Source organism: Antennarius striatus, chromosome 8 (assembly GCF_040054535.1).
Source record: "Antennarius striatus isolate MH-2024 chromosome 8, ASM4005453v1, whole genome shotgun sequence".
In the NCBI taxonomy this organism is placed as follows: domain Eukaryota; kingdom Metazoa; phylum Chordata; class Actinopteri; order Lophiiformes; family Antennariidae; genus Antennarius; species Antennarius striatus.
In genome coordinates, this window is record NC_090783.1 from 18,653,274 (window position 1) to 18,679,847 (window position 26,574).

The 26,574-nt window shown below is 39.6% G+C and overlaps 1 protein-coding gene across 2 annotated transcripts in view; it reads right to left on the reverse strand.

Annotated features, from left to right (window-relative positions):
• zcchc7 (zinc finger, CCHC domain containing 7) overlaps nt 1-25,920 on the reverse strand; it is a 53,275-nt gene extending 27,355 nt beyond the window's left edge. For both annotated transcript variants that reach the window (XM_068321532.1, XM_068321531.1), the window contains exons 1-4: nt 25,846-25,920; nt 24,463-24,534; nt 22,777-23,360; nt 17,560-17,791 (exon numbers count right to left, since the gene is read on the reverse strand). In XM_068321532.1, coding sequence (XP_068177633.1) covers nt 17,560-17,791; nt 22,777-23,277 — 733 coding nt within the window. In that variant the 5' untranslated portion in view covers nt 23,278-23,360; nt 24,463-24,534; nt 25,846-25,920. The remainder of the gene's footprint in view (nt 1-17,559; nt 17,792-22,776; nt 23,361-24,462; nt 24,535-25,845) is intronic.
• Between the last annotated feature and the right edge of the window lie 654 nt (nt 25,921-26,574).

Sequence of the window (26,574 nt, forward strand, 5' to 3'; positions counted from 1 at the left end):
GGATGCACCATTAAATGTTACATTTTAGCAAACAGATTTACATGCATCCACATCACTGACCTGAATGAACATGTCTGGTGGACTTTGTAACTGCTGGGGCTCATAAGGTAAAAAAGGATGCTGTTTTATCCAATGTGGGGGGGTTTTCTCGCAGCGGTCATGATGATCACAGATATATCATTAATGTTATGGATCTCCATCATTGTGTTACTGTTTGGTAATAATGAAACTAATGCGTTAAGGGGTTAGTGTGAAAACTCCTTCTTGATCATAACTTTGTCTTAAAAGAAACAATAACTGACTTTGGAAAGAGGCTCCCCTTCTTTGTGTGGCAGGTATGCATGACAAGGTTGTAAGTATTCAAGAACACAAGCAACTGTGGACAATAATTCATGACAAATTAAAAATTCTAATCAAACGATTAAATCTGTGCTATGGCCCATCAGTGCGCAGATGTCTTATTCTTGTTTCCGTGAGACCATCTTGTGGCTTATAAGTGATTTAAAATTCAGGAACAGGTTATAAAAGTTTTGTTATAGTATGCATTACAATTGCAGGCATAGGTTTAAATGAAACACCTCTGCCAACATCCCAACTGAGAGGGCAAAAGAATGAACCAATAGGTTCAAGAAATCATTTGGCCCTTCAGCAAATCGACTTTTTTATAACTTGACATACATTGTTGTGCACTGGAATGTTGATCATTTTTTCTACTTGCTGATCACACAACAAAGTCTTATTGGGAAAAAGCTTTCATTTCCCGAGAAGAACATATGTCTCAACTCTCAAGAGGGTCCATCTAAATTCTTACTGGGAGCAATATTATCCTGCAAAAAAACCAGATGCACCAAACTTCACGATGTTTTCTTCTTTTTTATCTTAGTGTCTTGAAGCAGGTAAATAAAAAACTGAAGCCGGTTGATGCATCATTTTTTTCCATCTTCATGAAATTGCTAAGTAGTGGTTTCGAGTTTAAATTAGAAATACCTGAACATTTACCCAAGCCATTACTTCATCTTTTGCTGATGTTGATGCTCAAAAAATCTAAAACATTGATTAACATGTGTCTTTACCTCAACCCATAGAGCATTTTGTGTGTTTTTGCAATACACTGTAGCTAAGGATGAATTTTTTGACATAAATACAATAGATAGAATCAATAGAATGAGGAATCACACAAAATTAACAGACTGGGCAAAGTAAGCATTTCTGTCCCAGTTTGCTGGAATCATAATCACAATCCAATAATGCTTCCTGAACATGACTTTGACACGACATTCTGGCTTAAATATTTAAAGCTAAAAGTTCAAAGGTATCTCTCAAGATAAACTGGGATCAATCACTTAAAACAGATTTTGGTACTTTGAAAAAGTCAAGCTGATACCTTCACCTGGGTGCCTGTTGAATCTGACTTGTATTTGGTGATCACATATTTTGTCACAGCCCATCTGATTATTTGCCCGCCACCCCAACCCACCCCCCAAACATCAACAAACCGAGCTTGAACTCCCTGCCAGCATGTGCCACGTCCTCCCTCCTTCCTCACCATGTTGGCAGCTGGGGCAGGGCAGGTGGCCAAACCTGTCAGTCAGAGGGTCGTTGCCACGTGGCAATACCACAGACACCACTTATCACACAGCAGGGGCGCGGCCTGGCAACCGCATGGCAACCACATGGTCCAATCAGGATAAACAACAACAGGGACCAGGGGAGGCCAAAACGCGTGTGTGTGTGTGTGTGTGTGTGTGTGTGTGTGTGTGTGTGTGTAGGTCTGACAGGTAGTTATTGTGTCATTTTAATATCCGTTAGCTTTCTGTTTTGAAGAGATTTTCAATTCAAACGCAAAATTTATCTCTATGTATCTGTTGACAATCGGAGGTTGTTATTAAACATGCAGTCCTTCTGATTCCCGATCAGTTCAATTGGTCTTACCAATCATTTATCCATGTTTGAAAAACAAGATTAATCAAATATCGACTTGCTTGGACTGTTAGGGGCTAACAACAAAGTAAAACAAGAGAATGTTTAATTAGTTTTCAACACGTGCTATTTTACTAAAGTGAGTCTCCAACCAACCAGAGATTGTATGATTTTATTCCTAAAACAACACTGGACAAATGATGACTGAGATTATATAAGTGTGTCAGACTTTGATTTACCTCTAAATCAATAACTCAACTTGAGTACAAACTGACCAGCGAATGTGAAATCATGAAATAAAAATACAGCATTATAATCTGAAAAGAACATTTGAAACATTCAAATGGCAAATGAAACTACTAAAACCATGATATTTGAAAAACATTTTGTTTGTTTGAGACAACTGGCACTAATTTCAACAACACTTTCAATTGAATCATTATCTATTTTTTCTTGGATATTATCTGGATCTATAATACAAATATATTACAATACAAAATAATTTAAAGAGCATATGAAGAATGTATTAAAGCATCAGTAGCTGAATGACATGACATTTTGTCAAACTTTTGATGATTTATTTCAAGAAGAAAAGTCCAAGCGTTTGTGTTTTAGTTTTGTGTGGCAGCAACTTTAAAAAGTGGATTGGATCTGATTTAACAACATAAGTCATTTGAAAAAATAGAACTGGATTTTTTCACTGATTTCACAGTTTTAGGACATTTCATAGGATGGACGATAAAGAAATAACTGTGGTTGGCATCCTTTATTGAAGGTTGAATCTACTGTATATTATAGTAAGCTTTAACAGAACACAGTTTACAGTGTCACCAGCAGTAAAATCAGTTTCATTCAATGTGTCTATTGATAAATAGCTTTTCTGTGTTACTTTGATGCAGTAACATGGGACAGAAGCAGTTACGTATTTGTGTTTTAAGTTATACCCCTGTACATAAAAACATAGAATAATGCTGACAAAAACTGGCCAAATAATTCATGGAGCCTTTTTTGTCTTTGGCACCAAAACACCAACACAGAGTGTCTGGTAAGGGGCAAATATATTTTAATAAAACCAGTGAGTTGCAACCTCAATTTCATTTTGATGAATTTCCTCCTGCGGGAGTGAGCCAGGCAGCGGGTGGGAGGGCAGAAGGCGGGAGAGCGAGAGAAGGAAGTGGGGTGATGGGGGGCTGGGAGGCAGATAGAATTTTCATGATTGTTATTTTTGTTATTATACAGCGGGAAAGGGCAGGAGGGGTGGATAGATAAACGGGTTAATCTGAGGCATTTTGCGCAGCGCTTCATTATCGGGCAGGTTGGGCACGTCAAGGGGGTTATTTTTCCGAGGGATCTTTGGCCCCGGTAATTAAGCTCCATTCACCAGCCCCTGTTCCCCAAATTAAAAATTTGTCATTAAGTGGAATTTATCATAATGCCTTTTTATCTGCCGGCGTTTCAGTGTGCCTGCATGTGTGAGTGTGTGTCTGTGTGGTAGAGGTGTAGGAGGGGCAACTAATAAGGGTTACATTGTGGCCATGTGCATACACAGACACACACACACACACACACACACACACACACACACACACACACGGAAAGGGCAAAATTGAAAAACTGAAATAATCCTGGACAGCAGCAAACGTGTTTGCATGAGCAAACACGACACACAGACGCACAGACACACACCTCAATCCTTCAAATCCACAGCCTTTGGGGTAATTAAATAATGGTGCTTTAAAGTTTTAATTTAGATTTGGCTTTTTACTTTCCTACCCTGCTGTATACCACACATACACGCACACACACACAAAACAATGAGACACAGCAGGTTAAAGACTTCAACTGGTGCGATAGCCCTTGGTGAGCTGGGTACATTGGAAGAGAGAGTGAATGAATGATTGAAGAGCAGAATCTCTGTCTCTGTAGGATTTATAAAACAATACAATTATTAGTCTTTAATTAGAGCAGCCCCACTGTGGGACAGGGGACAGACAAAGAACAATAGAGGATTAGAAGAGGAGTTCTTAATATGGCTCTTTTATCACTTCATTTAAATACAGTTCATAAATGCATCCAGCTGCCCTTTTCATCTGCTAAAGTTGGTGGAAGATTTGGGAGAACAAAACAACAATGTGAACAAAGTAATCACCATTATTACCACGGATAACTAAATATTCACAATAGAAAGCAATAACAACAAAATGGTAATTGGACTATACTTGGTCAATTGTATCAATAATTGATAGTTTTTATTACAAAATTGTAAGGTTATACAATTTACACAACAAAGTGCAGCAGCACCTACTTGCACCATCTCTAGAGGAAAATGTGTAACTTTGGTAATAGTGCAGATATAAAAATACAGTACTACTGAAGAAAAACGCTAAATTCTTGGCATGCCATCAGAGTATAGGTGGGGATATGGGAAATGAACAGACGGGGGTCTAGGGGGCTGGTGAAAGAAGAGGAAGAGCAAAAATGAATGAGGAGGTTGAATAGAAGATGGGGGGGGTCGACAGATGGCAGAGGTTATGCCTGGTTGAAGGGGCTAAGATGCATGTGTGTGTGTGTGTGTGTGTGTGTGTGTGTGTGTGTGTGTGTGTGTGTGTGTGTGTGTGTGTGTGTGTGTGTGTGTGTGTGTGTGTGTGTAAAATTGGTGGAAACAATACCCCACATGCAGAGCAGACAGCACATCCTGATGAAAGCCCTCCCCCTCTTTTTCAGGCCCTGCTTTTTCTTTGATTTCTTATTCCTTATTCATGTTGTTCAGGTGCATTAAATAAATTTAGCATTTTTGTTCAAGTAAAATCAAAGTACCTGGCTAAGTTGACTCCATATTGGTTGGAGACTGCATTCAGTGATGAACAAAATAATTAGGGCTTCCTGTCTGATTGACAGATAAACCCCGGGTAAGGTAAACTACAGATAGAGTTCAACAACATGCTGTCAAAATCATTGTGTGTGTGTGTGTGTGTGTGTGTGTGTGTGTGTGCGCGCGCGCGTGCGTGTGTGTCTCCAAATTACAGTGCAAAGAGGAATGGTCGAATGGCAGGAGGAGGAGTAGAGAGATAGGGGAGTCTTATTAACTGTCATTTAATTTGCTCCCCTCTGCTCCATCCATCCCTTGGTTTTTCTGACAGGTAATAAAAAACTGGGAGCTTTTTTGACAAGGCCATTTGAATTTGGATTGAATAATAAAAACTGTAGGGTTTCCCCACATGAACGCTCTGTCCAAGCATGCATACATAGACTGGCACCACTCTTGCAGCCAGGTTATGCATTTTCATTTTCTACGGGGTTTTTTTTTTTTAGTTTATTTTTAGTTGCACATATGCATGTTATCACAGAAAACATAGGTTGTTGCATCATCGCTGGTACCGCAGAGAGTCACCACGCCAAAAACTCCTCACCTCAGTGCAAACTTTTCTTTCTCCTTTTCCACATTCCTCCCTTTTCCTTTCTCATTTATTCTCTTGCTGCTTCTGTCCTCTATTGCCTACAATTCCTTCATCACTGAGTCTCTTTCTGTCTTACCTCATCTACCACTCACACAACTCACTCCCTCCCTCTTGCAGCTCTTGGTAGCTGCTGAAATACCATTCCCCGTGGGGCAGGCTAAATTGAATTGGCATGTTTATATGAACAACAGGGCTGTTGCTTTAATATACCTTAGAGTTTATGCCTAATGCCTCGCTGCTAATACCACTGGAGCTTGCCGCTCACACTCAACACACATTGCTTTTATGAAAGTCATAAAAGAGAGAACAGCGAGGGAGGAGGATGAAGCGATACTCTGGTAATGTGCTTGCATTTACAAGCAAGAGGGAAAAAGAATGTAGGGGATAAGATTGGTTTCATCTCACATCTTTACCATCATCCTACAGTAGAGATCTACACAGTGCACGCATGCACAAAGCCGTGCACAACAACACACAATCCTCTTATGTGGAGTATGAAAGAAAAGAAAAGATGAGAGACAGAAAGGAAGATTTTTTTAGATTAGTGAGTAATGCTGAATAAATATCCGGAGATTTGGTTGAGGGAGTCAGTCATGCTCGTCCACTTGCAAACATCCTTGATTTTCTCGTTGTCTCCCCCTTCGTTCTTCATTTTCTTTCTCTCTCCTGTCCCCTTTCTTTTCTAGCCCTGTATCAGCCTACAAAAGGTTCACAGTACAAAGGAGAGAAACAGACTTGAGACACTCAACCCAATTACTATTGATCAGTCTGCACTCATGAGAGAAATAAGCTCACCTACTAACACACACACACGCACACACACACACACACACACACACACACACACACACACACACACACACACACACACACACACACACACACACACACACACACACACACACACACACACACACACACACACACACACACGCAAATTGGTCTGGATGCAAGAGCACAAAAAAAGGTCAGGGATGGTTATTTGTTGGCAACTGATTTAAAACACTGACCAGGCAGGACGCTTTTCTAAGGTACATTGCTTTCATTATCTTCACTGTATTGCCCAGAAACAATGAGCTGCAAACACACAACATTCTGGTTGGAAATATCATCTTCAACACTGGTGGTGTGGAAAAAAAAAAAGATAATAATTAGCTGATAATTTTTGGATGAAATGTGCTCAATATGTAGGATTCATCATTTTTATCAGAGCACAGTAACCAGAATAATAGTGCACACGATTACAGTCAATTGTGCAAAATTATGATCCAAGTAACTTTTTGCATGTTAAAATCATACAAAAGATGTCAGCCCACCATTAAGTTTTAGTTTTACTCTTCTGTGACAGAAGCCTGAATAACATGGATGCAAAACCAGCTGTGAAGAAAACCTAAAAAACAAATCTGAAGGATGTAAAAGCTGATTTCCACTACACACAATCTATTCACAATTATTGAACTTTTATCATGTACAACTATTAAATCCCAAACTTCCCTTAACAAAGGAGTTAAGTATCAGTATGCTTGACACAGATACTATTAAGACAGATAAGCATTTATTTTCTAAAGTCTTAAATAAAACCTTAACTGAACATATAAGAATATTTTTGTCTTGTACAATAGGTGTCAGATTCTATAACACTAATGTTTAAAAAACATTTACGGCGAAATTATTGAAAACTCTAAAGAAATTTGAAAATTAAAAATGAGCATTAATATTTCAGATTTGTTAGTGCTGACAATATGATTTTATCCAATGCTGACAGACGTCCAGTCAAACAATTCAAGCAAAATCAAAATCAATTAAATAATCTACACTTACACTGAGCAACAGTTTCACATATACTTCTCTTAGTCCACATTTACAATAAATACTGCAAAGAATATTAGGTTTTGTTGAAATGAAATCCAAACAATATTTAAACAGAAATACGAAAAGGTAAAAAAAGATTTTTTCAAATAATTATTTCTGTAAGAAGGTAAATGTTGTAACACAATAACGTATAAAAGAAACCCAGGAACTGCAGGACACATTCTAACAGATCTGCAAGAGAGACGAGCTCAGCTAACAGGACGAGACTGCATAAAACCCAAATGTTTTTCTACATTAGCATTTCAGACCAAAACCTTAAAAGTCAGCCCAGCCCTACTCATGGGTTCATGCGCACGCACCCATCCATACACACACACACACAATGTGATGAACTTATGTTTTCTGGAAGCCTATGCCGATGTATCAATGACTTAACTCCCCAACGAGTTGTTAACTATCTCCTTCACTCTGATTTTATCCGCAATAATTAATTTTCTCTCCCAACGCCGACTTCGGCTTTATCAGTCGCCCGCTGCAAGAATCTCAGCATTCCATTTAACCATAATCCCCTGGATAAAGGGCGGCCTAGGTGTGCTAATGCACAGGCATGTGTGCACACAGGAAGACATGCGCGAGAGACGACTTGAACTTCATTCTCAGACACATCTTAGACACAGATGTGCTATTACTAGTCATCCAAATACTTGGATGCAATTTTTTCCCACTGATAATCACAAATTAAAAATTTCATGTGCAGAATGTGGACACCATGTTTATGTCATCTGTGTGGCCTCTTAAAAACAGATCCCACACACAAGATGGATTAGTACAGCAAAGCCTACAGCATAAATCCCAACCCTGAAAGGCCGACATAGCAACAGCCAAATAACCAGGGCTTGGTCTTGTGTGGACGGATGGTTGGGAAAAGGAGTTGAGGAATAAAGAAAAGGCATGGATGAAGGGAGGGTGGCGCTGAGGGGTTAGGGCAAAAAATGTGGAGGGTGTGTTCAGGCTGATGTAGAATTTGATGTTGTACTTTAAAAATATAAAGTCATTATAAATCTTTTTTGTGCATCCAAATTAAAATCCATTCTCGATTGAACAAAGCAGGAAACTTGGTTCCAAAATATTCAAATACATCAGACGAATGCTACATGGTTATATATGTGTAAGGGCTGTAAATGTGCTTTATTCTGATTGAGCACTAATATTCCAAAGAGATGGATCAGAGGAAACAGTTGTCATCATTATGTCGGAATGATGAGTCGGAATATTCAGATCATTCTATATTTTAATGCTTTCATTTTCTTTTAAGCAATGAAACCTTGGAGAATTTATCATATTAATAAAATAGTGTGGAATATATGCTAAAGACCAATGTTTTTCCATCTATTTTCTATTACAGTTATGCATTTAGTCATTTGGTTACAGTAATTATAACTATCAAAAACAAAACCTTGCATGAGCTGGTGTTCACCTCCCAGGTTGACTACATAAGTATTTTCACCTAAACATATAAACCTTGTATTTAAAGGCCTATTAACTGGCAAGCTCTCGGATCCAAATGGGACTCATCATTAGTGCTTTACTGAAGGGAGGATTGAAAGGTCAAACAGTTACACTCATGCATGTTGTAAACAGTGTTTAGGTAGCATTCTGATACTACACATCAGTGGATAAAGAGTAATTGAAATTAAGGCCAAAGAACTCAGCAAAGGAGGAACAGAGAATATGAAGGCAACACGAGATAGGGGTATGAAAAGAAAGAAGGGAAAAGGGAGGGAATGTTAGATTGACTCCAATATGTGAGTGGCAGCTCGGCTAGACCGGCCCAGCTGGTCTCTGTCTGACGAGTGCCTTAATTAAGAGACATAGGGGGAAACCTTGGATTGGCCACATACACACTGGCAAGAGCCTCTGGAGGGGAAACTGCTAAACAAGCATACTTGTGTGCGCACATTGCCAAGTATCACACACACACAAACACACACACTTATCCTCTGGGACCTTGTGCAAAATATTGCCCAGTTATTCTTTGGCAGCCCTAGCATACCAGGGACAATGTACCAACCCTAAAGGTGAATATTTGTGTGTTTGATGTTCTCTGCGTTGATTTTTAAACGGAAATGATTCCAAGATGGGCCCCCGTCGTTTGTTCCAAGAAATGGAGAGGAAAAACAGGAACAGAGGAGAAGGTGATTTTGTAAATCTCTGACTGACTTAAGCCTTCACCTGCTCCCCTCATCCCTCTTCAAAATATACATCCCTCAAAACAACCCCACCCCTGACAAAAACATGTCACTAGCCTGTAAGCTAAAAGTTAATAAAGCTTCCCAAGAACGCCCCCCCAGGCAAAAAAGGCCAAGGAAAGATGAAAGTTCTCTTTCAAAATGAAAGAAGAGAAATTAATACCGTCCCACAGGACTGCCCTCTTCCACTGTCTCCCCCAAAATAATTTCATTTCCCCTTAAGTGATTGCTTAATTATAATTGCTATTACCTTTGCCAACGAGATTATGTTGTGACAGGTACCAGCTTCCTGACTGTTAACAGGACATCTCAAGCAGTTACAAACAGACGTCATTGACCTTTTTTGGAGAAGTAGGGCTTTGGGCCAAGAAACATTCTATGAGATTCTCCTGATGGTAACATGGATCCTGATTTTTTTTTTTTTTTTTTCAAAATCAATATTCACCATTGCATGTTGAGGACATTTACAGAGCTTCCTTATTCTAAGGCTATGGATAATGCTCACAGGGCTTTATCCATCTCCCTTAGATTTATTCCTTAAAAGAGTGCAATCTGGATCAAGTAATATCCTGGATCTGGTAATACAGAATGTTCACATTTATAGAACTCACATTGTTGCTAATGTTAGAAATAATAATAATGCTACAGATATGAAATATCAAACATATCATTGAAAATAACAACTCAGGCTTCATAGTTGATAAATTGTAAATCTTACTATAGATCCAGGAAAAAAACACTACTTGTGAAATATTGTTTCACTTGATGAATTACCAAACTAATAATGATGTCAACGTGATTCCAAATTGTAGGCAAAGATTTCATCGTCTTTGACACTCTGGGCATGTTGTGAGTTTTCCAGACTTGGTCACTGAAAAATTGGGCTGATAACCCATATAGAATCAAAATAGAAATTAATAATCTGCAGCTGAAATTCATTTAGATTGTTGCTGCCCAAACGTAGGTGTAAAAGCTTTTTATAGAACCAAATATTCTGATATTCACAGATCATAGTTGGTCAGCTTTGGTCCAGGTGAATTTGTCTGAGTCTAGTTTCATAGATGTGGTCAATCAGACACACGAAAACTTACAAATGGCTGAAACAGTGACCTAAACCCCAGCCCAGTCGAGGTTTTTAAAGTTATGGATAAAATAAATGTGAAACACAAAAGTGTTTGCACAAACATCATTAATAGGGGGCTTCTCTGCAGCACTGTGGTTACAACTCTTCTTTGAAAAGGGCTAGAGATGTGTCCTATTGTAGATTTGTTTTTCCAAGACCAAAAGCAGAGGACTTCAACCTTCAACTTCACACACACACACACACACACACACACACACACACACACACACACACACACACACACACACACACACACACACACACACACACACACACACACACACACACACACACACACACACACACACACACACACACACACGTAGTGTTTTGGTAGATCAGTTTAAATGTCATGCTCAGTACATTCACTTTTATGTATGACATAATTTATTTTTGCCAAGGGCTCAGGTAAGTGGATCACTAGACTTGACATTCTCAAAGAATGAAAGCCTCTAAGATACATGGCCCCTAACAAACGACTTGCTCGTAGTGCAGATTGACCAGTAACAAAGACCCAACGTGTCCCACTATGTGAATCCTACCACAAAAGGACTGTCGTTTTAGGGACAATGACATAATGGAGATCTAGTTTTCCATTGTCCCACTCTCAGCTCTGCTCTTACCACTAAAATAATAATAATAATAAAAATAGTAATAATATTAATAATAATAAAAATGGTAAAAATACACAAAAGAGTGAAAACAACACGGAGAGTGGTGTTGAAAATCACACCATGTAGAAAGAGACTAGAAAATATGCCACGTAAAATACTATTATAGTCTTGCAGCCTGACGGAACACACAATGCAGGATTAAGATTTAGAGCCTTTTAAGTTTTATTTAATCATACGTGTGTGTGTGTGTGTGTGTGTGTGTGTGTGTGTGTGTGTGTGTGTGTGTGTGTGTGTGTGTGTGTGTGTGTGTTCATCTGTCCTATGTCTTATCCTGTAGCTTCAGGGCACACTGTCTGCTGCAGGTCTCCTTAGTAAAGAGATTCTTGCTCTCAATGGAATATCTTGGTTAAATAAAGGTTAAAGAAGGATACAGTGATTTCCCTGCCCCCACCTATGCCTCCACATACACATTTAACTACAGTAGGGACCCTCTGGTCTCCGGTTTATTACCATATCCTCCAGGCTACAGCTGCTTAAAACAGGAGGTTGTGGGATTTTTGCTTTTCCAATATGTATATAGTATAATGGTATGCCTTTTAATATTATTTTATATATAATTATTATTATATAAGCATGTTAAAGTACTCAGCAAAAATCATAATGATTCCTTTGGTGTAGCAATATTTTCTATATTAACTGTATATACATATGGTATTCATACATATTTTCATATGAAATACATCTGGTGAAATTTCACTGTGAGGCAGGGTTTGGTTACTGGGCTCACCACGAGCGCATTGAAGCAGACACCGGCTGGTGCACAGACATACCTTCACACTACGATACACACAAAATCCAGCCTCACGTCAGTTTCACTTTCAGTAATTTCAGCAGTGCCAAATATTAAAATTGAACTCACAGTTCCTAATTAATAACTTCAGAAAAATGTTCATCATAGGAAGAAATTTAAAAGACAGAAAGGATTCACGACACCTGGCTGGCAGGATGGGAGGGTGTGTGTGTGTGTGTGTTTAGTCGAAAATGTTTTCAACTAGATTATATTTAAATACTGGCTCTTACTCACTATGAAGAGCCAGCAGTTGCAATAATACAAATTAGCACCTGCAGCCACAAACACAGATGTCCGTGGGTGTATTTTGGTCAAAGTTTCAAAGAATTAAAAAAAAAATTTCTCATGGGTTATTTTAACAAAGTTGACTTTCAGACAGGATGGAGTGTCCCTAGCAAATGCAGATAAAATCAATATAAATAAACTATCATCATCACAAGAAAAACAATCAGCTGCAGATGAAGCACAATATAAACGGATTATGTGTATGTACTGCTACCAGAATTAAATTTCTGACTCGTACTGCCACAAGAGGGAGGAACATGTTACAAAAAGAAGTTATGCACTAAACAGTATAAAAGTTTTTTTTTAAAAATGTTGCGTAAATCACAATCATTTGCCTGCAATACATTAATTATGAAGCCGTAACAACTTAAATAACAAGCTAAAATCTTCAAACCAAGTAAAATATGGCCGAATATGGTCATGTTAGCGATCTGAAACAGGTCATAATATAGTCATCTGTTTCACCTAGAAAAAAGCGCCATCGAAAGCAGAGTCGGTTTGACTGTGAAAATCACAGAGGCTGACAGCCAGCAACGGATGTCAATGAGTGCCGACAGAAACTGGAATCATCGTAGAGCTACTCTGAGACGAACTGGGCCTGATCAGCAGCAACACCGTGGCTGATCCTTTTCAAGGCCCATCTCTTCCACTTTAACCTACCCACTGTGGTGTTTCTCTGTCTCCGTCTGTCACAGAGACCCACTGAAAAATCAAGATTACTGCGGATGTAAACTCAAGTTTTGCTTCGCTTCCTATTCCCCCAGCTCATTTTTGTTCTTCACTCGTATAAACAATCCGTTATGTAGCAATTCATTGACATTTCTGTTTATGTACTGTACATTTTGAGTTGGAAAAATTCTTGCGTGAGTGAAAGTGCAGAAAGCAAAAGCAAGACCAAAGAAAGCAAAAGCAAGACCAAAATCCAGAATGGGTTCTAATAATTCAAAAAGCATCTAACTTCAAAGAACAAATTATAATTACAGGTACAGGCTGAAATTTAACAATATATAAGTACAGCCAAGGGAATAACAGCAGACATAACCACTTATTGAAATATGATTCACATTTTTTTTAAAACAAGAAAAATCTGCCTTTTTAGAAAAAAGAATTGGGTTTTTTTTTCTACATTTCTTCTTCTGTTGCATCCAACTAAACTGAACCTCCATAGCAGTCTCATCAAATGTGCATATCCTTTGTTAAAAAAAAAAAAGATAATACAAGTCAAACTATGGCACAGTGATTTCATGGTGCGTATGTGTGCACATATGTGTGTGTTTGTGTGCCTGTTCAAACACACTGTGTAGTAGTGTGGGTGTGGCGTTACACCTCGTGTGGCACTGGGCGGCCAAGATAAGAGCTGATCCTATCCAAGCCTCCCTTCCGTGGCGCACGCCCACCCACCCACACCCACACACCCACAACCACACACACCAGAGACCTAGTCTGGTACCCAATATCCACTGTAATCTCATTTTACAATCCGGATGCCCACCATCATTAACACACAGACAAACCAGCTACAAAACACCTAAATCAATATTTCACTCCGTGTAGTATGCTGGCATGTGAGTAAAGATCTCACACTCTATAAACATCTCAGTTCAAGAACATGCAGGACAAAAGAAATCTTTAACACATCACACACACACACACACACACACACACACACACAGACCTGCGATTATATAGACCACTCTCATGTGTAATTAATCTGAACAGCATAACAAAATGTAAAGGCCGACACCACACAGAAGAGTGTATTTGAGTACAGCTGAGTCGAGTGGAGTAAAAAGGAGCTTACCTTTCTGCTTGCTCCAGACAGAGACGAGCTAACCTTTAGGTACAGACACATATTCTAGCATCTTCCTAATTCAGCAAGACCCCCCACAGGCCACCCCAACACACACTCACAGTTCAACACACTCAGGTGATCAACCACCCTGATAGCAAGTCAGAGCTGACGCTCTAAGCCTCAAACAAAGTTTTGTGTGCACTGACCAAAACCAAGGGGACAAAAAAAGCAAAGGTGGGAAGCAACGGAGAATAGGAAAAAAAGTGTGACCACTGACTGAAGTTTAACCACTTACGATTCGAGTTTAGCTTCAGCCCATCCTGCCTACACCCCAGACTCATTCACGGCATATCCATGCCTACCTCTCCAAATGGGATAGGCACTGAGCTGGAGTCCTACTTTTTCTCTCTTGTTCCGTCTGGCTGCTGCTGCATGGCTGCTGGACAAGCTGCCAGCCCTCATTCATCCGCCTCCTTCGACTATCTTTTCTCTTTTTCTTATCCGTTGTCACCACAGGTCCACCCACTAGCAGCTGTCCACTGTACAGCCAGGTGACAGATAGTCATTGGGGCCATGTGTGTGTCCATGAGTTTGATAAAAACCATGAGTGAAATCATGTAGGAGAGAGACAGAGAGAGAACGAAGATGAAATGATTCAATTTTTGCAGGGTGAAGTGGGACTAAGTGTAGTGAATGTGATTTGATGGAGATGCTGAGATGGGCTTAAAACGTACAAATAGTATTAGGCACTGCTGTGCAAACCTGTTACTCACATGTATACAAATGTGAAAAAAAAAATGAAAAATGAGCTAGACTCCCAGGTGACTGCAGTCAAAACGTAACATGGAATATGAAAACAGAAATCAATCTTCAGATTTATCCAACAGCCCTGGATTATAGATGTAACAATTTTTTGCAGTCATAAACCTTCAACCAACCATAACATAAAAAATGCTCTGTATTTCAGTTTCTTGCAAATGTGAAGATAGAAAAAGTAGGCCTGTGTGCTATCTCAGCCTGAGGCATAATTAAAATCAGCACCAGCAAAGAAGACAAGAGGACTAATCAAAACAATGACCAGCTGCTTTTATGGTACCAACTATATATAGCTTGTACACAGTTTCATAGCATACTGTTTTTGCAGTAAGTGTATGTGAAATCAATAAAAAAGTCAATCAGTAACAACATACATGCAGTTTGCACTCAAAAGAAATTGTGCAAAAAGTCAGCCGACAGACAAGAACAGAACGAAGGACTAGAATAGAATACAACCACGAATATTAACTTTCATTATTGATTACTCTGATCACCAATTCCTGGATTACTGTATTTCATTTACGTTTTCAATAAAATGAAGCAAGTTGCAAAATCACAATGAGCACTTCACTGACTAGCTTATCAAGGGGTTTTATGGAGTCATGTTATGACCTTCTAAATTGTTTGCTTCAACCAGTTCATTCATTTCTAGCTTTGTTCTTAAGCATAATCACTGTAATAAAAATGTACATATGGCTACACTCCATTGTCAACAAATAAAAAATCCTTAGAATTACAGTACTGCGTAAAAAGGGTCAGGACCAATAACAATGCAAATACGGAACAGTCATCACACTTACCTGACATTTGGAAACAACATCAATTTACAGCCATATACTGTATACATATATATATATACATACACATATATATACACATATATACACATATACATAAGTATATATATTAGTGCATATATGCATATATGTAGTGCACATTCAACTAGACAATTGAATGTGCAGTTACCAATATTATTTACTCAATCAAGCCTTTATTCGCAGGTGAAGAAAACTCATCTCGATGTCATTGGGTAATGAAATTCTTGTGTCACAGACACAGACATTGCTTGAAGGTTAAAAAATATTAAAAGATAAATTATTCTAAGTCAAAAAAGAAAAATCTAAAATTTACAGTTGAATTCAGTACAATTTAAAGGTAGTTGCACTAAAAAAGTATTTAGATTTTCTGCTACTTTATTTTTATACTCCAACATTTGAGATTTATATCATATGCTTTACTTCACTATATTTCGCTGATGACATACACTTGTAGATTAAAAATATCCCATCCAAATGGTTTTCTTGCCATTTGCCAAACCCTCCCATCCCATTTCATGAAAACCTGTAAAGAATAATTTGTGCAAAAATTTTAACAATACTAAAGAAATCTCCTTGGCAGATTTGACAAACATTGTCTACTATAACTGACAATTATTTTAAAATTAATCTATGTTCCTTGCGTAGAGGAAAAAAGACTGGATATCCGATCCAATGACCAGCCTGGCCAATGACCTGTATATCCCTACTAGCTATGTATTAGCCTCCACCTCAGTACATGGGAGGCTCATCCCCCAAATTTCTTTTCAATCCTTTTTTTTTTTTTACTAATCCCTCCCTCATTCCTCCCACTTTAGGACCCCTTCCACACCACACCCATGACCCCCCATATGCAGACATGAGGTCAAGCTCCAAAGATCACAGAGAGAAGCCAGACAAGGGAGAGAGAGCGAGAGCGAGAGCGTGAGCGAGAGCGAGAGAGAGATAAAGAGAGAAAAAGAGAGAAAAAGAGTAAAGGGGGACAGAGACCTAAAATCCTTCTTTCCAAGCCAAAACCTCAAACCTTCCCTCCAGCTCCAAAACCCCTCCTCAAGCCCAGTTGTGTGTAGAGGAGGCAGTGCGCACTCTTGCAGAAACATCAGCCCAGGGAAATTCAAATGAGGAAGAAGCAGTGAGAGACAGAGAGAAAGTGAGAGAGATGGAGAACACAATTCTGAGAAAAAAAGATAAAAGAATGAGATAGGAGAGTGTTAGGTAGGAGGGAATAGGATGGGTGCAGGACAGGAACTGGAGAGGTTAAGATAATGCGTAGATCTGAAGAGATTTGAGCAGAACATTTTTATTCATTTTTTGATTGCTCCCATCTCTCCCAACAGCTCCTTCCTGTCCTGCTACATTGTTGCCTCTGTTTGTTTTGAGCATTAGCGTTACGGTTGTTGGTATGCATGTGCATGTACACATGCATGCTGATTAGAATAGGAATAATTTATAAACACAAATATTCATACTTGCTCAAGCCCTCACACACATATCAATACATAATGGACATAAACATACTTAAAGATGCATCATAGAAGCAAGAGGCCGGGCCGACGGTGCCAAGAATGCTTACAGGATCTCACAAATTCTTGAACATGCAGAGACAGATGCTGCATATGTACATACAATATGTACGCACATACACACACACAGACACACAAACACACACACGCACACAGTGCCCTCTTCTTATCAATATGGTGCAGGTATGTTGTGTTTTGAGCGACAAAATTACTGCATCCATTCTCTTGGTCATGCACGTTCAAATGCACCAAACATATTAAAATGGTAAATGTGAAACACTCATACACAGACAAATACACACCTGCTTTGCTGTCAGACCCTCCCTCCAAGTTGAGTGAGATGGATTTGTCTCCGTCCTGATTTCCTCGGCCCAGGATCATCCAGTTTTCCAGATAATCCGAATCAGAAGAATCAGACGGATCAGGCAGTTCAGATGGAGACTTCGATTCTGATGACTCTGAATCAGACGATTCTGAGCTGCTGGAGTCTACCATCACTGGAGCACCAACAGCCATCTTCCTTTTCTGGGCTCCCTAGATAAACCAAATAGCAACAATAATGTTGATTTAAGTTTCACCATGATGCATCCAATACTAAAATGATCAAACCACTTACTAGCTACGAATAAGAAGAAAAATAAAAAGGAGGCAGTTATTTTTTTTGTTCAAACTTCAACTTCTTAGCTCAAGATTTGGGCAATGCTCCGTAGAGCAGGAAGTCATGTGAAATTGCTCCCTATTCAACCGATCACAAAAGATCAATTGGCAAGTACGTATAAATTACCCAGCACAAGCCAGTGTCTTATTGTGCCAGTCCTAAGCCCGGATAAATACAGAGGGTTGTGTCAGGAAGGGCATCCGACGTAAAACTTTTGCCAGATCTAACATGCGAATCAAATCTGTGACTTCTATACCGGATCGTTCAAGGTCCGGGTTAACAACGACCGCCATCGGTGCTGTTGACCTACAGGGTGCCGGTGGAAATTGGACTAATGTTGGTCGATGAAGGAGAGGAGGAAAGTGTGTTCATAGGAAGAGAGAGAAGAGGAATGCCTAGAGTATAGCACTGAGAATAGGGACGTTGAATGTTGGAATTATGACAGGAAAAGGTAGAGAGTTGGTTGACATGATGCAGAGGAGGAAGGTAGACATACTGTGTGTCCAGGAGACCAGGTGGAAAGGTAGCAAGGTTAGATGTTTAGGAGCAGGGTTCAAGTTGTTCTATCATGGTGTAGAGAGGAAGAGAAAAGGAGTAGGAGTTATCTTGAAGGAAGAGTTTGTTAGGAATGTCCAGGAGGTAAAAAGAGTGTCAGATTGAGTGATGAGTCTGAAGCTAAAAATTGAAGGTGTGATGTGCAATGTTGTTAATGGGTATGCTCCACGAGTAGGATGTGAACTGGAGGAGAAGGAGAAATTCTGGTTGAACTTTGATGAAGTGATGCAGAGCATACCTAGAAGTTAGAAAGTTGTCACTGGTGCAGACTTCAATGGACATGTTGGTGCAAGAAACAGAGGTGATGAGGTGATGAGCAGGTTTGGTATCCAGGAAAGGAATGCAGGAGGACAGATTTTGGTTGACTTTGCGAAAAGGATGGAAACGGCTATAGTAAATACTTTCTTCCAGAAGAGGCAGGAACATAAGGTGACCTATAAGAGTGGAAGTGAGAGCACACGGGTAGGCTACATCTTGTGTAGACGGTATAATCTGAAGGAGATCAGTGACTGCCAAGTAGTGGTAGGTGAGAGTGTGGCCAAACAGCATGGATGGTGGTGTGTAGGATGACTCTGGTGGTGAGGAAGATGAAGAGGGCAAAGGCAGAGCAGAGGATGAAATGGTGGAAACTTAAAAAGGAAGAGTGTTGCATGACTTTCAGGAAGGAGTTCAGCCAGGCTCTGGGTGGTCAGGAGGTGCTTCCAGATGACTGGACAACTACAGCTAATGTGATCAGGGACAACAGGTAGGAGAGTACTGTACTTGGTGTGGCATCTGGAAGGACAGTAGATAAGGAGACCTGGTGGTAGAATGAGGAGGTACAGAAGTATATACAGAGAAAGAGGTTAGCTAAGAAGAAGTGGGACACTGAGAGGACTGAGGAGAGTAGACAGGAGTACAGGGAGATGCAGCGTAAGATGAAAGTGGAGGTAGCAAAAGGCCAAACAAGGGGTTTATGATAACTTCTATAGTAGGTTAGACAGTAAGCAGGGAGCGACTGATCTAGACAAGTTGGGGAGACAGAGATGGGAAGGACATGCAGCAGGTTAGGGTTATAGGATAAGGATGGAAGTGTATTGACAGGTGCCTGTATTGTGATGGGAAGATGGAAAGAGTACTTTGATGAATGAGGAAAATGATCAATCAATCAGTCAATCATGTTTTATTTATATAGCGCTTAATCATGGCAACAGGTATTTTAAACCACTTTAATAGACAGAAAAACGTAACTGAACCCTCCAGAGCAAGCATAAGTGACAGTGGAGGGGAAAAACTCCCTTGCTGAGGAAGAAACTCCGGGCAGGACCCAGACTTTTTTGGGCGGTCATCCACCTTGACCGGTTGGGTGGAAAAGAAATAAAAGGAAGATAAGGACAGGGTAAGAGAAAGAGTGACAGAGAGAGACAGCCAGATAGGCCAGATAGAGACAGTGTCTTTATGGTTATAATTAGACGATTTGATGCAGGCACTGAATTGGGGACGAGAAAGTCAGGCTGCGTTCACCGACTCCTGGGTTGTTGCCTTCAATACATGTTCCCCATCATGTAGTCGGGAACAAAACATGAGAGAAAACAAAGACTAGAAGAGGTAGCTGGAAGTAGCGAAGATTAGTTAGGATGAAGTGAGGAGAGCACTGAAGAGGATGAAGAGTGGAAAGGCACTCAGTCCTGATGATAAACCTGTGAAGATATGGAAGTGTCTAGGAGAGGTGGCAGTAGAGTTTCTGACTGGGTTGTTCAACAGGATCTTAGATAGTGAGAAGATGCCTGAGGAATGGAGGAGAAGTGTGCTGGTGCCCATTTTTAGAACAAGAGAGATGTGCAGAGTTGTGGCAACTAGAGCAATAAAGCTGATGAGCCATACAATGAAGTTATGGGGAAGAGTAGTTGAAGTAAGACTAATGACAAAAGTGAGCACTTGTTAGCAGCAGTACAATTTCATGCCAAAAAAGAGTACCACAGATGCAGTATTTGTTTTGAGGATGTTGATAGAAAAGTACAGAGAAGGCTAGAAGGAGCTGCATTGTGTTTTTGTAGATCTGGAGAAAGCTGATGACAGGGTGACCAGAGAGGAACTGTGGTATTTTATGAGGAAGTCTGGAGTGGCAGAGAAGTATGTTAGAACGGTGCAGGACATGTATGAGGACTGTAAGACAGTGGTGAGGTGTGCTGTAGGTGTGACAGAGGAGTTCAAGGTGGAGGTGGGACTGCATCAGGGATCAGCTCTGAGCCCTTTCTTGTTCGCTATGGTGATGGACAGGCTGACAGACGAGGTTAGACAGGAATCTCCATGGACTAAGATGTTTGCAGATGACATTGTGATCTGCAGTGAGAGCAGGGAACAGGTGGAGGAGAAGCTAGAGAGGTGGAGGTTTGTCCTGGAAAGGAGAGGCATGAAGGTTAGCCGCAGTAAGACAGAGTACATGTGTGTGAATGAGAGGGATCCAAGTGGAAGAGTGAGGTTACAGGGAGAAGGGATTAAGAAGGTGGAGGATTTTAAGTACTAAGGGTCAACAGTCCAGAGCAGTGGTTCTTAACCTGGGTTTGATTGAACCCTAGGGGTTCGGTGAGTCGGTCTCAGGGGTTCGGCGGAGACGGACGTCAAGACAAAACACCCGACACATCGTATCGGGTGTTTTTGCCAAACATCCACGAATCACTGTGTACGTTTGACACATCAAGTCAATTTGTGATGACACGCCCAGTTAACCATCACTGGCTGCTGGTGATGTCGCTACTTTGATTAGCCTACCTGTGCTACATGGGAATTTGCGCACTCAGTAGTCGATTTATGCCTGTTATGATGGCACGTCATCTGACTGCTTTCTTAATATTTTAAGTCATAGTAACTATGTTGAGCAAAAAAAGAAAGTGGTCGGACAAATATATGCAACATGAATTTACATGTTTACTGGAACTTGATAGGAGTCTGCATTCTGCATGATTTGCAATGTCAAGTTGAGCAACTCTACTCTCGCACTGGCAAAAATAAAGGAACACTTCCTTGAGCCGCATGGAAAACAAAAGAAACAGACTTTGCTGTGAAAATGACAGGAGAGTAGGACTTGCCAAGGTGAAGCCACGCATATCTGAACTGGTCTCTCAATAACAACAGCAGAAGTCACACTGACTTGCAGGTAGGTCATTTCATGTGAGTTCATGCACTGTCTTGGTTTTGTTCTTTGAAAAAGGTGACATTAATGCATAATTCATTAAATACACCAGTAAAACATATACGTATGTCTTATATTTGAATTTCTTTATTAATTTTTTACTAAAGAAGGGTTCGTTGAGTGAGCATATGAAACCAGCGGGGTTCGGTACCTCCAACAAGGTTAAGAACCACTGGTCCAGAGCAATGGAGAGTGCGGAAAAGGGGTTATGAATCCTGTACAATCAGGATGGAACAGGTGGAGAAAAGTGTCAGGTGTGATGTATGATAGAAGACTTTCAGCTAAAATGAAAGGAAATGTGTACAAAACTATGGTGAGACCAGCGACCAGTTGTTTGGTCTACAGAAAGTGTTACTGAGGAAAAGACAGGAGACAGAGCTGGAGGTAGCAGAGATGAAGATGCTGAGGTTCTCTTTGGGAGTGACCAGAATGGACAGGATCAGGAATGAGTACATCAGAGGTACAGCACATGTTAAGAGGTTTTGGAGATAAAGTCAGAGAGGCCAGACTGAGATGGTTTGGACATGTCCAGAGGAGAGGTAGTGAATATATTGGTAGAAGGATGCTGAGTTTTGAACTGCCAGGCAGGAGGTCTACAGGAAGACCAAATAGGAGGTTTATGGATGTAGTGAAAGAGGACATGAAGGTAGTTGGTGTGAGAGAAGAGGATGCAGAAGACAGGGTTAGATGGAGGCAACTGATTCCTTGTGGCGAACCCTGAAGGGAAAAACCTAAAGAAGAAGACTATCAATATATAACATATTCTCTGCTCTTTAGGATTTATGCTCCGATGATGGACATCCTTCCGATTCACCTTAAAATTATTTCATGTGAAAGACTCAAAAAATAAAGAAAAGATGAATAATTGAAAGTCAAAACTACTTATTAATTTTTGTAAAAAATTTAGCAGTTCTGCATTTAGTCTGCTTTGGACTAAATGACCACCTTCCGATTCACCTTGAAAATTATGTTTCTATGGAAAAAAAGTTAAAATATTACAGATAAATATCAGATTGATGAATATACTGATGACTATCTATCTCCATTTGTTTTATGGTTTAAGGGTCAAAAAGGGGTGTGGCTTAGTGAATGGTATTCATTTACACGAAGAGTCCCACAGCAGATTATTCTCACCTGTTGGGCAGGCGTTGAAGTCTGGAGTCGCTGTGACCCTTTACCCTTGAACGCACAGACCCCATTTTTATCATCGCTGTCACCCTCAGAGATCGAGATGACATCAGAGCTGGAGTCAATCACAATGACCTCCTCAAAACGAATTGATGGCTTCTCAACTTTGGTGCCATTTTTTCTCTTCTTCTGGATATCATGTTTCTTCAGATGTTGCTGTAACTTGCTTATATTTGGTGACAACCGCTTATTTCCATCAGTGTCCTCCTGATTTCCTTCAACATCTAATTCCACTTCAGTCATTTCAGGCTGCATACTATCCTTGCCATCCAACACTTCTCCTTTTCCCAACTGCTCCTCCATGTCCCCAGCATTAGAGGAGTAGTGGAGCTGGCTATAGAGATGGAACTCCAGCTCACTATTGGCCTCGGAGTCCTCGGAGTCCCCCTCATCTTCTTTATAAAGCTCATCCTCAAACTCCTCTCTATCTTGGTATGGACAGTACATTCCTCTGAGCACAGTAAACTTATGACCACACAGCTTATCCACACTAGTATGTACATATACAGCTGGGGAGATGTTGAATATACCTGCAATGATAAAAACACAAAAGCAAGGCGATATCATAGTCATTACAATGGATTTATCATTTGCGTATTGCAACCTAAAAATGAATGCAATAACATGCATATGCAAGATTGGTAACAATAGCTTATAGCTACAATAATTAGGGGAAACAAATTTAAGCCTGTTAAGTTTTATTTGTGCAAAACTGCAAATACAACATTTTCCACTGCATAACACAATCAAAGCTGCAGCTAGTGATTATAGTAATAATTTGACTATGAAAAAGTTACTTGTAGTCTATACTGACAACATCAAATGTTTTTTCAACTAATAGCTCAGAACCAAACATCACAAAAAACAAACAAATAACAGCCCAGGGGCCAGAACTGAATAATGTTAATTTAATTGTTAAAATTAATAGTAATAAAAATAGCATACAGCATCAACATATTTATTCTGGATCCTTTAATGTTAACACTTACCCTTGTCATCAAATTTTCATTACAGTTTAAAGCCTACTTTATGTATTGCATTCAAATGTTAGGTAAAAGCTCCATTATCTAAAATTCTACAGTCAAGTATTCATAATCATAACAATTTAAATTAGAGGGCAACATTAAATCAACATGATGTAACAACCAATCTTGAAATATCAACTCAGGATGTCAAATCAAGGGATAATTATTTGAATTGCTGGTTATTTATTTTCCTCCTAACTATTAAACTCAACCAACCAATGTTATGTCCACAACAATCTACAGCTCAGAAGAACAAGCATTAAATACAGGAAGACTTTTGTCTTCAGCTGAAATCCATCTCAGGGCTTGTTAATAAAGCTGAGAAACAGCATGGATCAGCTACGCTCCGTGCCTTTTCCTTCACTTGTCAACTTCTTAAACAAGGCTTTTATAGCTCAGCTTTTAGAAACAATATCACTCCAAATTAATGAAATTATCTAAATTCACCCAGCCCTGCTAATTTTCCAAATCTCTATCTCTCCAGTGCTCCATCTCACACACACATACACACACAGAACAGAGAAGGGGCACTGGCCCATTGCTTTGTCCAGTCCTGCGTGTCTTTGCCATGATGGCTGGAGATGATTGGCTCCCAGACCGCACTCACCGCAGAAACGCCACGCTACATGGTCACAAGCTGGCCACTGGGGGATTAAAGGGACAGAAAGAAGAGTCTTCCCTGTAGGAAAGACAGAGCAATCGTTCTTAAGTTTAGTAGAACTTCAGCGTCACACTGAAAAGGAGAGCAGAGAAGTGGCACAGACAAATAACCAACCTTGTCTCACAGTGGTGGAATGTGAAGTATTAAAAGCTCCAACACAGTTATGGTCCACATATACAGGAGTGTTCACTTAATCTACCAAATTAAAACTTTTCTCAGGGATGGACGTTACATACAGGAAGTATTGATAAGACATTTCCATGGACTATCTTGTGGCTAAGCCCAAGTAGCTCAACAATGAAAGGGAGATTTGTGGCTGCTGACGCGGCAGTAATCAGGGTTTGAATCTATCCAAACGGTCATTTGCGAGTGTGTGAGTGCGTGCATGTGTGTGTGTGTGTGCGTTTGTATACGCTTTATCCTATATGTGTGTACCATAATAAAAATCATGACTCTAAACCTACTGTTAGATGATCCTTCCATTCAAAACTGCAAAACACTTACCATACTTGCAATCGGGGATGGGTCATAATTTAAAAAAACCATTCAATTACATGATTATTATTGATGATAATAATAACAATAATAATAAAACCTAAATGGAAATATCCTCAGTTCACCAATCAGTGGATAGATTTGGTTGGCAACAAGGTTTGATAATAAACATGCAAGAGACCAAGTTAATATTTATTATATATATGAGAGAGAGAGAGAGAGAGAGAGAGAGAGAGAGAGAGAGAGAGAGAGAGAGAGAGAGAGAGAGAGAGAGAGAGAGAGAGAGAGTTTTTGACTGATTACAACTGAATACTACAAAGTGAATATAGTTTGAGACTGTATACTGCACTACCATAATTTAGGGAGAAAACGCCTCGGAGGTATGTTTTCGAAACCCAAAGAAATAGTGAGGCCACATCTGATTAAAACAAATTTCAAAAGACTAGAAATTTGAATTTAACAATAAGGTATACACTTGTGTAACTACATCGAGTTTAGCCACTGCTAGCTAAATGCTAAAGAACTAGCAGTGAGTCGGAAATAGGATGTTAGCTCTGTGTGACCACTTCACTGTGAAGTATGACCACTCGACTGTGCCCATACACCCTCAAACTGTCTTTGAACATTGATCACTTTATAATTGCTTCCAAAAACAAGACAGTTTTGTTAGTTTGTATCGCTCCTGTCTGTCCACGTGGTTATGAGCAGGAGGACAGACGTAAAAAATGAGGCATTTTATCATACATAACATAAGACCATACATATTTGGAACTCCCTTTGGTCAAGCTTTCACGGCAAATGTTTGATATCTAATGTCAGTAACCAAAATCTCACCTTTATCCAAAACACTGGTCAGAGAGGTAGAGGTGTCAAAACAACGTTCCAGCTTACAGAGAGTAGACAAACAACTTCCGGGTATCGCAGGATACATTTTAAAAATGGTTGGCCGAATAAAACGTTTCACGGAGTGCAAACGCAGTTATTATGGGGTTATCAACTGTTTTGTGTAAATTTTTAGACGTAGTGTTTTTTGACTGTTTTTTCGGTGTCTTCGTACTGTTGCCAGGATTTTAACAGTTACACAGAGATAGGTAATCAATGTAATCAAGCAGAATTTTCCATGCTTTTCCTGTTTTTAGTTGCATGTCAGTTGCATTACATGTTTATGCCAGAATTTGTGTAGACTATGAAAAGCTTATTAAGAGAAAAAGATATTCAGAAACCTCTGATTGAAACAGTTTGAAAATGTTTATGTATTCACGATCAAAGATAACATAGTCACATTAATTTTTGTTTATCTGGGGAATCATAACTTCAATTTTTTTAAATATGTCATTATTAGCGACTGTTCATGACAGGACGAGTTTTCATATTTTATTGTCATAGTTTTATTTGGAGACAAGATTACGGTTCTTTCAAATTTTGGTCTCAGTTTTAATTGGTTAAGTTACTCGTAAGTTACTCATCAGTGATGCTATACATTATAGTTAATTTCTTTGACGGAACCTCCTTAAGGGATCAATAAAATTCTACTCTTCCCTCTATACACACAAACTATACTGT